Genomic DNA, 14,383 nt, shown 5'->3' with positions numbered 1-14,383 from the left:
TTTCCGTTTTTGCCATGCCTCCTCCTCTTCCAAGCACCAGGTGCAAACCTCTGTTGGGTTTGCTGTTTTTCGTCTATTCCCCGCACTAGCAGAAGCAACGACACTGGTCGCTTTCGGAGACCGTTCCGCTTGGCCAGATGCGCAGAACTACATGTCGGATGATGTTGTTTGCTGCCTTCGTCTGCTTCTTTGTGACACGTCAAGTTTCAAGGGTCTGTGGAGAGGCCTACGAAAACGCCTCTACTCAGCAGGGTCCCGATAGGGCATGCGAGACGGTCGGTATCCTTTAAAGGCGGCCTGCGACAGTTCACGGATGCTAGACCGACCAACACCACGCTCGAGAAAGTAAGGGACATCCAGTCTTCGGACAGGGCTAACGCACCACCATGAGGGCCGTTTGTATTGCGCTGATCGCACTGATCGGCGTTGCCGCCGCACGAATCAGGTGAGACTCTCCTGAAGAGTTAAATAGCGCTTCAACTATGTGGGTTTGGACACGAGAAACGAGTTATTTTACAAGACCAACACCTTGTTCTTTTCCGTCTCGTCGAAGTATGTTTATTTTCCACTACCATGAGAGTGTCGATGGCCTAAGCAACCAAGAACAACAAAGCGGCTCGCGCGTGCGCACATAAGGCTACACATAGCATATTTCTTGGATATTTTAGCGTTATGGTGTGCATACGTAAAATCAAACCCCTATGCAAAACTCATCAGTCTCCTCTTGCTTACAACACAGGTTGGTGGAAATGGCAATGTTTTTTTACTATTTTAGCTTCGATCGTACATCGAAACCACGCGGAGTGCAGAAATCTGCTATTGTAGGACGTCACTTATAGCGATTTTTCGGAAAGGAGGTACTACCCAAATGCGAGTAGTTATGAATATAATCAGTATCAAGGAGGAATAAATGCACACTTGTGAGGTACTTGCAGTCAAGCTACCGTTTGTCTATTTATCTTTCAAACGTTCCAGTGCATACAATTATACTATTAAACACTTTCTCAGCTCACATGGCTTCAAACAACTGATGCTTCACAAGTAAGGCAAAGAAACTTTCGGCTTAAAGTATAGGGTTCCCGCTCAGGAGAAGAGATAGAGTTGTTACCTGCGCTCGACGCATCCGTCAATATTAAGGCACTTTATTATGTTGGGCCAAAGCAGGCAAAAGTAATTAAATCAGCCAACAGCCTCTATAGGCCACGCATTCTCGCGCCCGACAACCGGTTTCAAGGTCAGAAACTCAAGCAGCTAGGCCGGAAGTGTAAGAAGTAGGATAAGCGGGAATCAAGGTTCACTGTTAATATGTAGTCGCCACATCCTACTGTTATGATGCAAAGCCAGATTGGAAGGAAATCTGGAAGGCCTTCACCTTGCATAGGGCATTGTAAAGATGGTCGTGATACGCAAGTGAATCATTGTATTACTATTACTATTGTTGTCCACAATAACACTGTCACACGAAGTGACGGCATAGACTGTAAATATGGCATTATGTGCCATGTAGCAATTGCAGTAGGACGCAAGCGATAGGCGTACACGCCATACTTACGTAGTTGCGTGAAGGAGAACGCCGATATGTCTGAACACTTACTGTGTTAATAATAAGAAAACTGGGGCATCGGTGTTTACTATCGATTCCTATGGAACCGCAAGTAATATGCAGGCCACTGGTAAGCCCTCATGTCTGGTGCAACCAATCCAGGTTAGACTCATGTCAATTTCCGCAAAGGCGACATTCCCATTTGATGGGAAAACATAATGGAATTATGGGAGCACGAGCGTTCAGCGCGCTCTAAGCTGCAGTTGTTTGAAGCGAGAATATAACCCTGTCGTCACTTGGCTGTGTAGCCAAAACATGTGCAGCTACGGGAGACATTCCGGTTTCATGTGAGGGCAGACCGGGAAGATCTTGTAACACCACTGCAGTCTAGTAGGTAGCATTGAACACGCTGCAGACTTTATGGCCAGCTGCTACCAAAATGGTTTTGTGGCGTCCAGGAATAAGAGAACAACTTCGGGGACTCTGAAGTTCGTGTCCTGTGTTGCAGGCAGCGCAATTTTATTGTTGTTACTGTTTTTTACGTCATATATTGCTTTCTTTTATCAGTTCTACGCGTTGTTCTCGTAAAATGGTTGTTCACTGTCCTTTGGAACGGTTTACGTGCAGAGGGAAATCTATTACCGAGTTTAATCCGCTGTCCAGCAAACGGAAACAGGCAAGCACCGATACGGAGAGCCTTTATGTGGACATTTAATCTGTGCGTGCTACTGGTAGGAGGAAGGTTCTGTCCACGATTTAAGATTATCATTTATGTCCTACAGAGAGCAGCGGTAGAATATATATTATCACATTTTGTGGTAATGCGTCCACAATAGGTGCTTTTCATGTCTATAATATGCATATTTTACGGTGTTTATTTTGTTGCACGTTCTTCGCGGACCACAGCATTCCCCTGAGGAGGAACAAGGGTGAGGAGATCGAGTACCTGCGCCAAAGCAGCGAAGAGGTGCAGGTGTACTCCACCCCCCTCAACCACACTGAGGTAAGACTGCGGACACTCTTTCATTAACTCCGAAACTTTCTCGTGGCTAACTATATGCGCGGATACTCGCCGTTATAATTGCTGTGGAATGCGCTTTTTTTTTCATTTGCATTATCAAAGTCAAACGTGGCTTTCGAAAACTTACGGGGTCGTGTGAAACTTTACATAGACCGATGCATTAGTTTCGTATGTCCCTGCTCTTGTTCTTAAGATGCACAACGTTTCTTGATTAGGAGGACGGCGACCCGAAGGTGAAGGAAACCGCAGATCAATGTGCAACTGTAAGAGAGCTGCGAACGAATTATGGACAGCGCTGTTCTGTAACAGCGCTTTTTTGCTAACGAGAGCACGGTCCTAAATTAAAAGTTCTCACTACATAGCGGCGTCGATAGAGCTGAATTCAATTGTCTAGTATTCAAACTTTCCGAAAAATGTAGGCGTTCCGTGCGTTTTCCTGCTGTTCCAACTACTTATTTGGGCCCTACTCAATTGATTACTACCCGCAATAGCCAAGAAGCAAGGGTAATAAAAAATATATTTCTATTTTGGAGCAAACCGTTTGCTCTAAACGGTTTTATGGAAGAGGAAATTTGAAACAGTAGCCCGTCGGAGCAAACAGAAACCTATTCTAACTCCAATGGTCCCGCCGAGCTCTTTGATCACTGTGTTAGCGAAACAGTGCCATTCGGCCCGCATTATACCTTACTGGAGTGCCTTTTGTTACGAGCAGCAAGAAGCAGCCACAGTGAAGTACATAGTAATACACAATGCCATCTGACGGAACAGGTCGAGCTATGCTGAAAATAACGGGAAAAAAAGCAATTTTGCTCATTCTTCCTCTTCGAATGTTTCTGTTTTATTGTACACTGATCGCATTGTCTCTACACTCAAAGATACCTTATCTCTTTCACCAGACATAAAAAAACGACATATTGTTCCAGTACGTCTTTGGGCGTGTGCATGAATTATTTTATCCTTGCAGCTCCAGTACTATGGCCTGATCACTGTGGGAACCCCCGCTCAAGAATTCTACGTCATCTTCGACACGGCCTCCAACCTTACCTGGGTGCCGTCCGTTGGCTGCAGTTTGGAGCAGTGCGGTAAGTAGGATTCCACGCTGCTTTTTTTTTTCGTACGGGCGGACATGTGACGGGAGGAAAGCAGATTGGAGGAGGAGGAGCAGGCATCCAAGAGCTACGACATTATTGACTTTACTTCAGAATCTACATTTATATCCCTCTGGGGCATTGGGGAAAAATGTCCTGTATTTACTTTTGTGGCATTTATTAATACTCTGTGCGCACTACGTCTTAAGTCTTCTCAAATGTCGGTGCAAGCCACACTGAAGGCGCCAACTTGTGTGGAAGCAGCTCTGGCAATTCGAGCGCTAAACTCTGATATTTGTTTGTAAATGTCAAATGTGTGTGAAATGGTCTGAAGCAAGCCCCCAAATATCTTGATGCACATCACTTAAAAATGCATGGCTGTTTCTGTTAGGCCATCAAGGTTGATGTAGATGAAAACCCGGAAGGCGGACTTCCTAGCTTTTCCTTAGTAGTATCCCGAGCAGCAAAATACCTTTGTAAAGCGCAGGTAACTGGTGTTTTCTAACCCTTTGCTTGGCCCTTAAATTGAACATTACGCGTTGACCAGACAGTATCTACCTTTCCCTCACAAACGCCAGTGAAAACAATGAACACGACTGCAAATAATCTTGGAGCTTCATCATGAAATTCAAATTTGAGCGCGGTTGTGTTTTACCGAGAAATAACTATTACACCCACTTTTTGTTGTGGGAAAGCGACACCGGCCTTTTTTTTACCACAGTAATCCCTCGTTATGACGAAATCGCTTTACTCGAAATATCGCTTTATTCGAAATTTTTTCTAGTCCCAATCAAAATACATGCATTTTAGGCCGCATTACTCGAAGTGCAAGTAGAGCTGGACCCGCTTAGAGCGAAGTGGCGAGCGGAGGCATCGCCGAGCGGTGGCAACCCAGCGGTGTGTCAGGCGGTCAATATGGCGAGTCCATAAGCTGGTGTTTCCCCTGCGATTTTCTAGATACGGTCACGCTCAGTTTGCGCCTTCCGATTTAAGACAACCGGTCGAAATGCGTAGTACGTTGATTGAATTTTGTTCATAGGCATTGGTCAATGGCGTGGACGCGACGGTGCGCGAAAAATGACACTCGAAGCATATGGAATTAGAAGTGTCGTAGAGAGCGGGGCGGCCAAAAACTCGTTTTGCAAATTTTACGGCTGCACACCTCGGGAAAAAACTGCCCAGTAAACATGCAACTCCCCTGGGGCCAAACTGGTCAGTTTTCATGATTGTGCTGCGTGCCCACAATGAGCCGGTAATCGTCCTTTGAGCTCAACAAAAAAGCTCAGCTTCGAGCTGTGGAATTCCCGGCGCTTTCCTGCGCGAAACTCTCTTAGCTTTCCGTGACCCCCTTTGCATAAAATTGGTCACTGCCTTCTCCTCACCATTCGCTCTGCATTCTGCGAGGCGTTCGGACGCCAGTCACTGCTTGGTCAAATTGGAGCGGGGTTGCTTGGGCGCGGCAAGAACATGAAGCAGTCAAAGCTCACGGCCTATCTTGCATCTGAATAAAGTTCTGCTTCACTGAACGCATTGTGCTTTGATTCCTCGCAGTTGTGGCGCAAATAAAGCTCAACTACTTTAGTTTTCTCGAGTGGTCGCTTATATCAAAATACCGCTTATAACAAAATTTTTCGCCGTCCCGCTGACTTCGTTATACCGAGGGATTACTGTATATCGATGTGCCGTGGCTGGCATTTATGCTTTGGCGCTTTGCTTGCCATTGACTACTTTGCTACGCTGGTGTCCCCAATAAATATGCGGCGAGCGTGTTCCCGCTTTATGGGAGCAAGTACACTCCAACGGAGACAGTAAAAGAAATATCTTTGTGCCTATTACATATAACAAGCAAGTTACAAGAGCTTGATTGATTTGCTTCACTCAAACATACGCTAAACGTTTCCACCACATCTGTATTTCATTCTCTTTATTGTGCGTGAAGAGTATGTTCCTTAACAAAATCTGACAGGTTACTATGCAAAATATTGTAATTAGGGTCTCCTAGTGATTACTAGTTTTTCATACCACAACGGGCCGAGTAATCTGGAGCCGATGTGTAGGTAGAATATTGTAGTTATTTGTGTGTCTAAACGCCCACAAACTCAATACACTTAAGAGGTGGCGACAGCGTTGACGTCGGCCGGTGTGGAAACTTCATTTTTAGACCCAAACAACACAAAATAACAAATGCCCGCACTTTTAAGCAGTAATTTCAAGATATGTTTTAAAGGACATGTTTCAAGTAGGCTAAGCTGTGACGTCATCTACGGAAACTCTAACGATTGTGCGTCGACAGAATATTTCTGATTTTTTCTCCGCGGTGCGAATTGCTATGCGCGTAAATGAAATGAAGTGGGAAAAACCAAATTTTTTAGTACCATCTCCATGTTTCATTGTGACTGCGGCCTGTGGGTGAGACGGCATTTTCCGTGGATGGTCAGTGGCAAAAGTCGTTTTTTTTCTGACATGCAGAGAACCGCACTCTTTTCGACAACAGCAAGTCCTCCTCCTACGCTCACTACGGTATCTGGGTGAGCGCCCCATACGTCGGCGGCGGCAGCATCCTGGGAACGGCCGCGCGCGACACTCTCAACATCGCTGGCATCAGGGTGCCCGAGCAGCTCTTTGTTGAGGCCACGGTCATTGACCCCAAGGTACGCAGCGCCACCTGTTCGTTTTCCATGCATACGCTTTGGCATGCATTCTGATAAGACCTAGAAATATAAAGAATAACAACTTTCCTGCGGAAAAAGTGAGAGAGATGGAGCTGCTGTAGAAAGGAAGCGGGGTATACCTGTTTTTGTTTTTTCCATTTTGCCAGTAAATCTGCTTAGCCCTCCAATTCAAGACAAGCGTGCTGATGAGTTTAAATCGTTGCCGAATGTACAACCCCTTCTGCCCTTGGATTTCGTCGATACTTGTAGCTGTCACCTTTTGCGGGGGGAATTAGTGTGGAATATTGTTATGCAGTTTAATGAAAAGTGATGCAACACCATTATAAGCTTCTCGAGACGGAACACCATACGCAAATGTCTGGCTATATTCCACTCTCTGGTCAAGACTAAGCGTGTGGTTTCACACTGCGGTGTTATGAAAGTACATTACTTATATCAGCGGTGAGTAGCCTCGTGGAGCTCGGTGCTGTTGCCGTCCTCGTTTGCCTAGTGAAAGTGTAGTTCTTTTTATAAAATTTGGTAAATATTGGTTTGCATTCATGTTCTATGTTCGCATGATCGGGATGAAGTGTCCACGTGTTTTCGGGCGCCTTGCGGTCCCTCCGTAAACATGACAATTATTTGTCAGGGAAGTATTTGATTCACAGGAAAGAATAAAATAAACTAATGACGCTTCGCTCTTACAACTTCATTAGGCTCAGAAATAAACGCCCTGCAGACACAGTGCGGAAGCCGTCAAACAGTCGGGTAGAGTGAAATGCGTAGAGCTGCGTGAAGTGTGTCATCCCGGCCGTCTTCTGTGTTATCTCTCCCCGGGCGCAGATCTACAACGGCGTTTACTTCGACGGAGCCGTCGGTCTTCGCCTCGAGTCCCGCTTCACGGCCGAGCACTGGTCTGTGTTCGACGCCATGTTCTACAAGAACCTCCTGCCGGAGCCCAAGTTCTCTTTCTACCTGCACCCCACCCCGGAGGGTTACGACGGCGAGATCGTGCTCGGCGGAGAGAAGAAGGACCACTACGAGGGAGAGCTCACTTACACCCAGAGCGCCACCGACCAGTGGCTCTTCCGTCTGCAGGGGTGGGTGCTAGAACCCGCTCCTCTTTTCTTCGGTCGGAAAACAATACCCGAACTCTCCTGATTGTTAAAAAGTACCTATGGGTCTCCGTGAAGGACATTCGCTTCGCCTAGATTTTCTTTTAGTTTTGATTGGTTAGTTTATTAGTTTTGTTTTGGTTAGTTTAGTTTTGATTGGTTAATTGATCCCAACCGATTTTGACGAAAAACGGTTCAATGATTAAAGGGGTGACGCGCAAGAACTCTTGCATCACTTATAAATATATAAACTTCACTATGTCGTATATTTTTAGGTAACCAGGCACAATTTCACTTGAAATAGTTGTGCCTCAGGTTGGCCACCTATGAAGGGAAGTGCAATGCCCGCAGAAACACAGCGTCTAAATTGGCATCTTATTTACAAGTTCATTAGTTGAACGTAAGGGCAAATTACCTCAGCACCTAGTCTAAGAAAAAGACCCCTGTTGACTTGAATGCTGATGAAAAAAATGTTTTATGGGTCGATTTTAACCCCCGTAAGTGCATGCCACATTTCTATCACAATATCTGAACGAAGCTTGCCACGCGGTTTGAGTTCAAAGCACATCTCAACCAGATACTTCATGAAATACTACACAAAATATCACCAAAAACATGCAAGTTTCTCTGTGCGCTTTCTAACACCAGCTTGTCTTGAGCACGCTGCCATCGGGAGACATAGAACCACATAGCAAAGGTCAGATTCTAGCAAAACCGCAGTTAAGAACGTGCTCTGTGTCTGTACACGTGTCATTTTCAGTCCAGAAAGCTTGTAAAACTCGTATAAACGAATAGGCAAAATGGTGGATGCCCTACCCCCCATCGCAAGGTTTAACTGCAAGATAGGCGCATCCATATTATTGCAAAAAAGATGCACGGACCCAACTGGCTTCGTTGTTCGTGGCTTCTAAAAAGTACCCGATACAAATGTTCCCAGACAAAAACTGTCCACATATCCTCACGTGACATTCCTTTTCCACATTAGTGCAAGCCCATGGCCTCCTGTGCACATACAGCTCCAACCACCGGTTCGCTTCGAACACTTCTAGAATCTGTTCGGCACGTGATAAGACACGGCCGCCATTTTTCCTTTTTAGCCTCTCGGTGGAATCACAGGTTTTGGCTTGAACTGCCTCAGTTCCAGCGCCTGGACTACCAGTTTTTAGACAGTGTGATTTTTTTTATAATCCAATTTTTTTCTATGCTGTCTTACACACATTTATTTCGTAAATAAACACGCTTTGGCATCCTTCAGGTCGGTTCATACGCTGGGCACTGCGTTTCAACACGTAAATTATACTTCAGGATCGCAACGGAGTTGCTTGTCTTGAGCCTATCTGGAAACTAAATAGAGGGTCCAACTCACCTGATTTGCCTTTTTTTAACGCGTATCTCCTCTTTTTATGGCGATTCCGAGAGTATTTTGATTCCATTCACTATAGAAAACCTCCGATTTATACTAGTTACAAACGTGCAAGCGTAGCCGAGTTAATGGGACAAATCTAGTTTTTTTGAGCGTCATATCAATTCGCGTGTCCTTTTTAACAGCGTGAAGGTGGGTCCCCGTTGGGTTGTTACCGACTACCTGACCGGTGTTCCCGTGTCCACCCTCCCCTTCATCTACGGTCCCGAGAAGCAGATCGACCTCATCCACAAGACCCTGAACGCCACCAGGAACACCCACGGCGAGGTGAGAATTTAAGGGCCATGGTCGGAGTGATGTTAGCTTTGTGTAAAAAATGTTACCGCTGCACTAGAGCATTGAAAACAAGCGAAATATTCTTCGCGGAAAGTATTTTAAGCTTATGTAACTTTACGATCACGTGAACACCTTGTCTAAGACCCAACCAATCTGAAAAGAAAGTAGGAAGCACGACTGTGTTCCAATCTGTCGTTTTAACCTTACGCTTCCCTGATACGAGTGCGCCAAAAGCATGCTTTTTAGCTGCAATGGGAGTCATATATGAATGGCTTGGGTATTCACGCATCAAATATACACGTGGGTTACCAGGGCGTGATAATGGGGGATTCTGTATCACTTTGGACCAACTTAGGATTGTGCACGTGCCACAGAATCTCGACACACTAAGATTGTGGAAATTCGCCTTCATCACAAAAATGATCACCATCTTCCCGCGAGGGGAACCGTGGGGTAGATGCGACGCATCGGGAGTTGCCGTGGCGTTTCCGTTACGTTAGCGATGTCAGCGTGTGGATTGCTGTTGTTGTGTATCCTATTTACGCAGCATGTTCACCCCCGATGCGTCGCATCTACCCCTAGGTTCCCCTCGCGGGAAGATGGTGTAAATTTTTAACCTAGCGCAAGCTGCGCGCTAACGGACAGCTGGAACGGCGGTGGGAGCAAGCGCAGCCGAGCGCAAGCTGCGCGCTGAACGCGCTGACGCACAGATGGCGCTGCGGTGAAAGCGGCGGAGCGCGCAGCTGCCGCGGCGAGGAGAATGGGGGAGGGATGCAGAACACGCCGCGACAACGCGGGACAAGGCGAGTTAAAGAGATGCTTTGCATCTAAACCAACCACCGCAGCTGGAATAAAACGCGAGTGTTGGTGACCAGTAGCACAATGAACTAATGACTGTCGAGAGGCGCGGGCAGTTCTATATTATTAACTCCAAAGAAGGGCTTCCGCCTTTTGGTGGTGGCCCCAAAGTGTATTCAAACAGAGGTCAATCTCTCCGACAAACGCTGATTGTGTACTATCAAGAAGATTCACTGCCGCCACTAAAGCGGGAGTAGTGGCTAAGGTTGCTCATACACAAAACACAACCCTGAACAGCACAAAGCTGACGTAGTCTTTACAAGAGCAGGTTTCAACCGTTTTTCCATCCATCGTACGTCCAATAACATCTCATTTACCTGCACCAGAAGGGGTGATGCATAAACATGTATACTATAGGGTAATAATTTTGCTATTGAAATAGTTTGTGACACATACCCAAAGAAGCTAACACAGCAACCGAACGCGCGACGACCAGGTACACGAAGGCAGCAATTATATGTGGTTCACGAGAAGACATCCATCATATTATGTGTGTGTCCAAAGTACACCGTGCATTGACAGAAACTCATATTATCTTTGTGCGGGCAGCTTGGTGTGGAAGTTGAGCTGAGGACTGTTTTGAGTCTATGGTCGTGTCCCAGTCAGGCTGCCCGTGCAATCAAACCTCTTTTAGAGTTTCTGCGGAGCACAGAACTGGACAAAATTTGGTGATTGAAAAGTTTGGCCGCATCAAATGACATCTTTTCTTCTTCAAGTTTTTTTTTTCTCTTTTTTTTCTTTTTGTTTTCCTTCTCTCCTTAGCGTAGCAAGCCAGCCCGACGGCTCGGCTAACATCGCTGGTCTCCATTAAAGTGACTCTTTCTCTCTCTCTCTCTCTCTCTCTCTCTCTCTCTCTCTCTCTCTCTCTCTCTCTCTCTCTCTCTCTCTCTCAATCTCTCTCAATCTCTCTCTCTTTCTTCCTTCGGCTTTTATTTGGTTGTATTTTTTATAGGTCTTTGTAATTCAGGTTGTGAAAAACTGCAGTACGCTGTATTTTAATTGCTAAACTCATGCAGAACTCCGTAAGAACAGCGTTTTGAGAACATGACCAGTTTCCGAGAATCTCTCAGCCTACAGCAAAATTACTGCGCCCGCTTCGAAGCCAGGTTGCTCACACTACGATGGAACGAAAGGTTCACGGACAGATTAAAGGCTAGTATCTTATATAAGTTCTATTTTGTTGTTCTCATCTGTAACATCGTGCACAAAAATCAAACCTTGTACAAACTGTCAATTAGCAAGTATGCTTCCCTGCCAGGGTGATATTGACAAATAAGATTTGTTTTTGCTTTTATTCCTTTCTAGCAATACACAGGCTCAGTTAAAACGCTGATTATAGCACCGGCTACAGTTTAGTATTATATCATAATCGGGACTCAGAGCTCGCCTAGGCTGCAGAGGCCGTTGTTGTCTTTGCTCGGATGGCATCGACCTTTGCACCGTAAATACCATTGTCGAATATCTGACGAATTTAAAGCACTGTCCCTGTTTTCAGCCCCGCGCGACATTTTCACCACCTAATAGCCAACTATAAAGCAATTTCGCATTTAAAATATTTATACTGCATATTATGAGGGACGCTGGTTCTGGTACTTCTACCATTTCGAATAGGCGGAAAGTACTAGATAAGGTGTAGGGCTTTGAACTTTTAAAGAACATAGATGTGTTTAATAAAGCGACCTGGTTCTAACCAACAAAACAGATTACATACACATCAGAATGTTTCCGTTGATTTCTTTTTGCGATGGTATTTGCAGTATGTAATACAGCAAGCTCGCTTACTTCAGCGCATTTTTTTTTTACTGTAGGTTAAGTGGTTTTGCTTAAAACGTTTTTTTATCAACACGCAGTACGTCGTTGAGTGCGAAAACGTCACCAGCCTGCCGGTTATTGGCTTCAAGATTTCTGGCAAGACGTTCGAGCTCCGCCCTGAGGACTACGTTGTCAAGGTAAGAGTAAATGTTCAAGGCAGGAGCCCCCTTTTCCAAGAGAAGTTCATTGACCTTATCCGCTTAAATTCTTAAAATGTCGGTTTAGTAGCTTGATCCAACAAATACAAAGATGACGCCATCATGTTAGCAGGAACAAAATGAGTTTGAAATATTATTCCATCTTCAGCAAACATGGAAATTTTTAGTCTTCCTTGCAACTTTTGGCAGCGGCCGTTAAAGCGCACAGCAAAACTCTTCCGTAACGGTTTTCTGTGTTGCTTTCACTACAATCAAATCCGTCGCACTATATAAAATCACCTGACGATTAATACGTTCGCTAATGGTAAATTTGTTCGAAGCGCGAACTGCAGTCTTCTCGCACACGGCGCGTAGGTGCCGCGTCTCAGGAAGTGATCTCGTTCTCAGCCAACGCGCGACCGCGCCCCATTCCGCCATTATCTGGCACGACGTCGCTGCCGCCGATCGTGTTGCAAATTGTGTTTGAACTTCGTTGGCAAATATCACGTGGTTCAGATGAGCCACAAACGCACGGGGATTGTCTGGCGAAAGTGTGACGGAGAGGGCGTTCCTTGGCCGCGTTGCACGGCGAAAGCGTGACGGGGAGACAGTCAGGCATATTGAACGGTGGCGGCGCGCTGGCAGATGATGATAACATAGTAGAGCGTCCCGCCGTCACCCTGACTCTTTCACCAGATGCTCCGTCTCCGTTTGATTTCTGCCTTCGGTGTCTACTAGCTGGCTTGGGTACTCGGACATCCCCGCCGCCACCGCCAAAGTTCAGCACCGTGTACCAAAGTACAGCGCACTAAAAACCAATGTTTTACTCAAATTCCTCAAGCATGGATACAGCAACAAAAATGTGGCAGTGGTGCACGTTATTTAGGAGTTTCGTGAGATCGGAAACAAAATCCACAAATTAAATGAGACACTAAACTTCTAGGGTTACAAATGTATGTCGCCTTTTTTTAAAAAGGGGATTGTCAATCCATGTATTTAATATTTTCAAGTTATATAAACAAGTCACTTTATGTCGACAAAAGAAAAATGATCTAAAATGTTCGTAGAATGTAGTTCAGAACCGCCTTCCCCTTCGTACGCTGTTGACGTGTGGTATGGAAATGCAGGCGACAATGTTTATTTTTCTATTTTAATATTTCTACGTTCTGCGAAACAGTTTATGTGTATCGTATGAAAATTTGTCTGCTAACTAAACGGATATAAAATAACACGGAACGTAGCAAAAAATGGGAGGGTTTGTAATGGACGTAAATGATACAGCGCTTGCCCGAACAGCGCCAATCTACAGGAGCGTTATCGTCGACGCAGCAAACACCATCTTCTTTTTTGGATATTTATTACTTTACACAACAATACACCTGAATAAATTACTCTTCTTTCTCCAGTATTAAGCCATCCTTCTATAAAGCAGAGTAAGCGCCGGCTGTTAAGGGCGGAGTGGCCAAACCAGGCATTTCGGAACACCTTCTACCTTTTTCATCCTATATTGCCCTTCTGTACTAACACACATCCCCCCGCAGACGGTGCTCTTCTATGCCTTTCTCTCGGCGCTGAGGAAGTTTACGACCACGTTGAATGCACTAAATATTATCGCGCCACAACTGCACGATACGTGTGTTGAACAGCAGAATGACACGGTTTTACATATAAATATTGTTCTCCTCTCACATTTTACTCACAGGTTGGCGCTGTCTGCTACAGCGGTTTCGCTATTGACCGCGACCACCAGGAGCCCGGCTACGGCGTCTGGCTGCTCGGGCAGAACTTCCTTCGCCGCGTGTACGCCATCTTCGAGACCGGCTACTTCCTGTGGGACAAGAAGATCGGCTTCGCCTACACCCGCGTGCTCACGTACTAAGCGGAGTAGCACTAATGCCTCCCGATAGTACTTCAAGGAGAACGTGTTTTGTTTTTGTTTTCTGCTCCAATTCTTTCATTCGGCAGACGTGTCTCCGCAAACCTACCTAAATAAATTCTGCACACATTCTAAGATCTTGTGATGGGTTATAGTCGTCGAGATCCTTGAAAGACGAAGGCCAATGACACGGAGAGTGCCTGAAAATGGCTAGGTGGCTAATTTAGCCAAACAATGGCTTGTAATTGTTTTGCAAAATGCTGACCTTTATTTTCTCAAAGAATAATTATTCACACCGAGTACTAATCGCCGCAATGATGTCATGGATGGTAAGCGTACCGAGTGGGTTCGTTTTATTTTGTAAGATGATTTGTTAGAACATGTAAAAATTATTTGTAAGGTCACAAAAAGCAAAATAATCGAATGTCCGGGTCCAGATAGTTTGAACCGCTTGAATGACTAAAAAAAAACATACTGCATTTATCGTTGTGCTAGTACTGCGTCCACTTTCATTTTTTTTTACACAACAAACACAATTATCCGTAAACTCTGGTATTTTTTGTATATGAGCTCAGTGCTTTTT

General features: G+C 45.3%; 1 protein-coding gene across 1 annotated transcript; it reads left to right on the top strand.

Annotated features, from left to right (window-relative positions):
• The first annotated feature begins 284 nt into the window (after window positions 1-284).
• LOC144150208 (lysosomal aspartic protease-like) lies at window positions 285-13,935 on the top strand. The gene is made up of 8 exons (XM_077682056.1): window positions 285-445; window positions 2,450-2,546; window positions 3,529-3,646; window positions 6,122-6,303; window positions 7,147-7,403; window positions 8,967-9,108; window positions 11,826-11,924; window positions 13,627-13,935. Exons 1-8 carry the CDS (start codon window positions 387-389, stop codon window positions 13,801-13,803), a joined length of 1,131 nt encoding a protein of 376 aa, XP_077538182.1. The 5' UTR covers window positions 285-386; the 3' UTR covers window positions 13,804-13,935.
• Window positions 13,936-14,383: the final 448 nt, after the last annotated feature.

Source organism: Haemaphysalis longicornis, unplaced genomic scaffold, assembly GCF_048455015.1.
Source record: "Haemaphysalis longicornis isolate Haplotype H1 unplaced genomic scaffold, Haemaphysalis longicornis Haplotype H1 scaffold_8, whole genome shotgun sequence".
Classification (NCBI taxonomy): domain Eukaryota; kingdom Metazoa; phylum Arthropoda; class Arachnida; order Ixodida; family Ixodidae; genus Haemaphysalis; species Haemaphysalis longicornis.
This window is presented reverse-complemented; position numbering and strand designations above follow the sequence as displayed.

Coding starts and splice junctions, on each gene's coding strand:
- LOC144150208 (XM_077682056.1), top strand. CDS start 387: ATGAGGGCCGTTTGTATTGCGCTGATCGCACTGATCGGCGTTGCCGCC. Junction 3,647..6,121: donor CTGCAGTTTGGAGCAGTGCG/GTAAGTAGGATT, acceptor TCTGACATGCAG/AGAACCGCACTCTTTTCGAC. Junction 6,304..7,146: donor CCACGGTCATTGACCCCAAG/GTACGCAGCGCC, acceptor CCCCGGGCGCAG/ATCTACAACGGCGTTTACTT.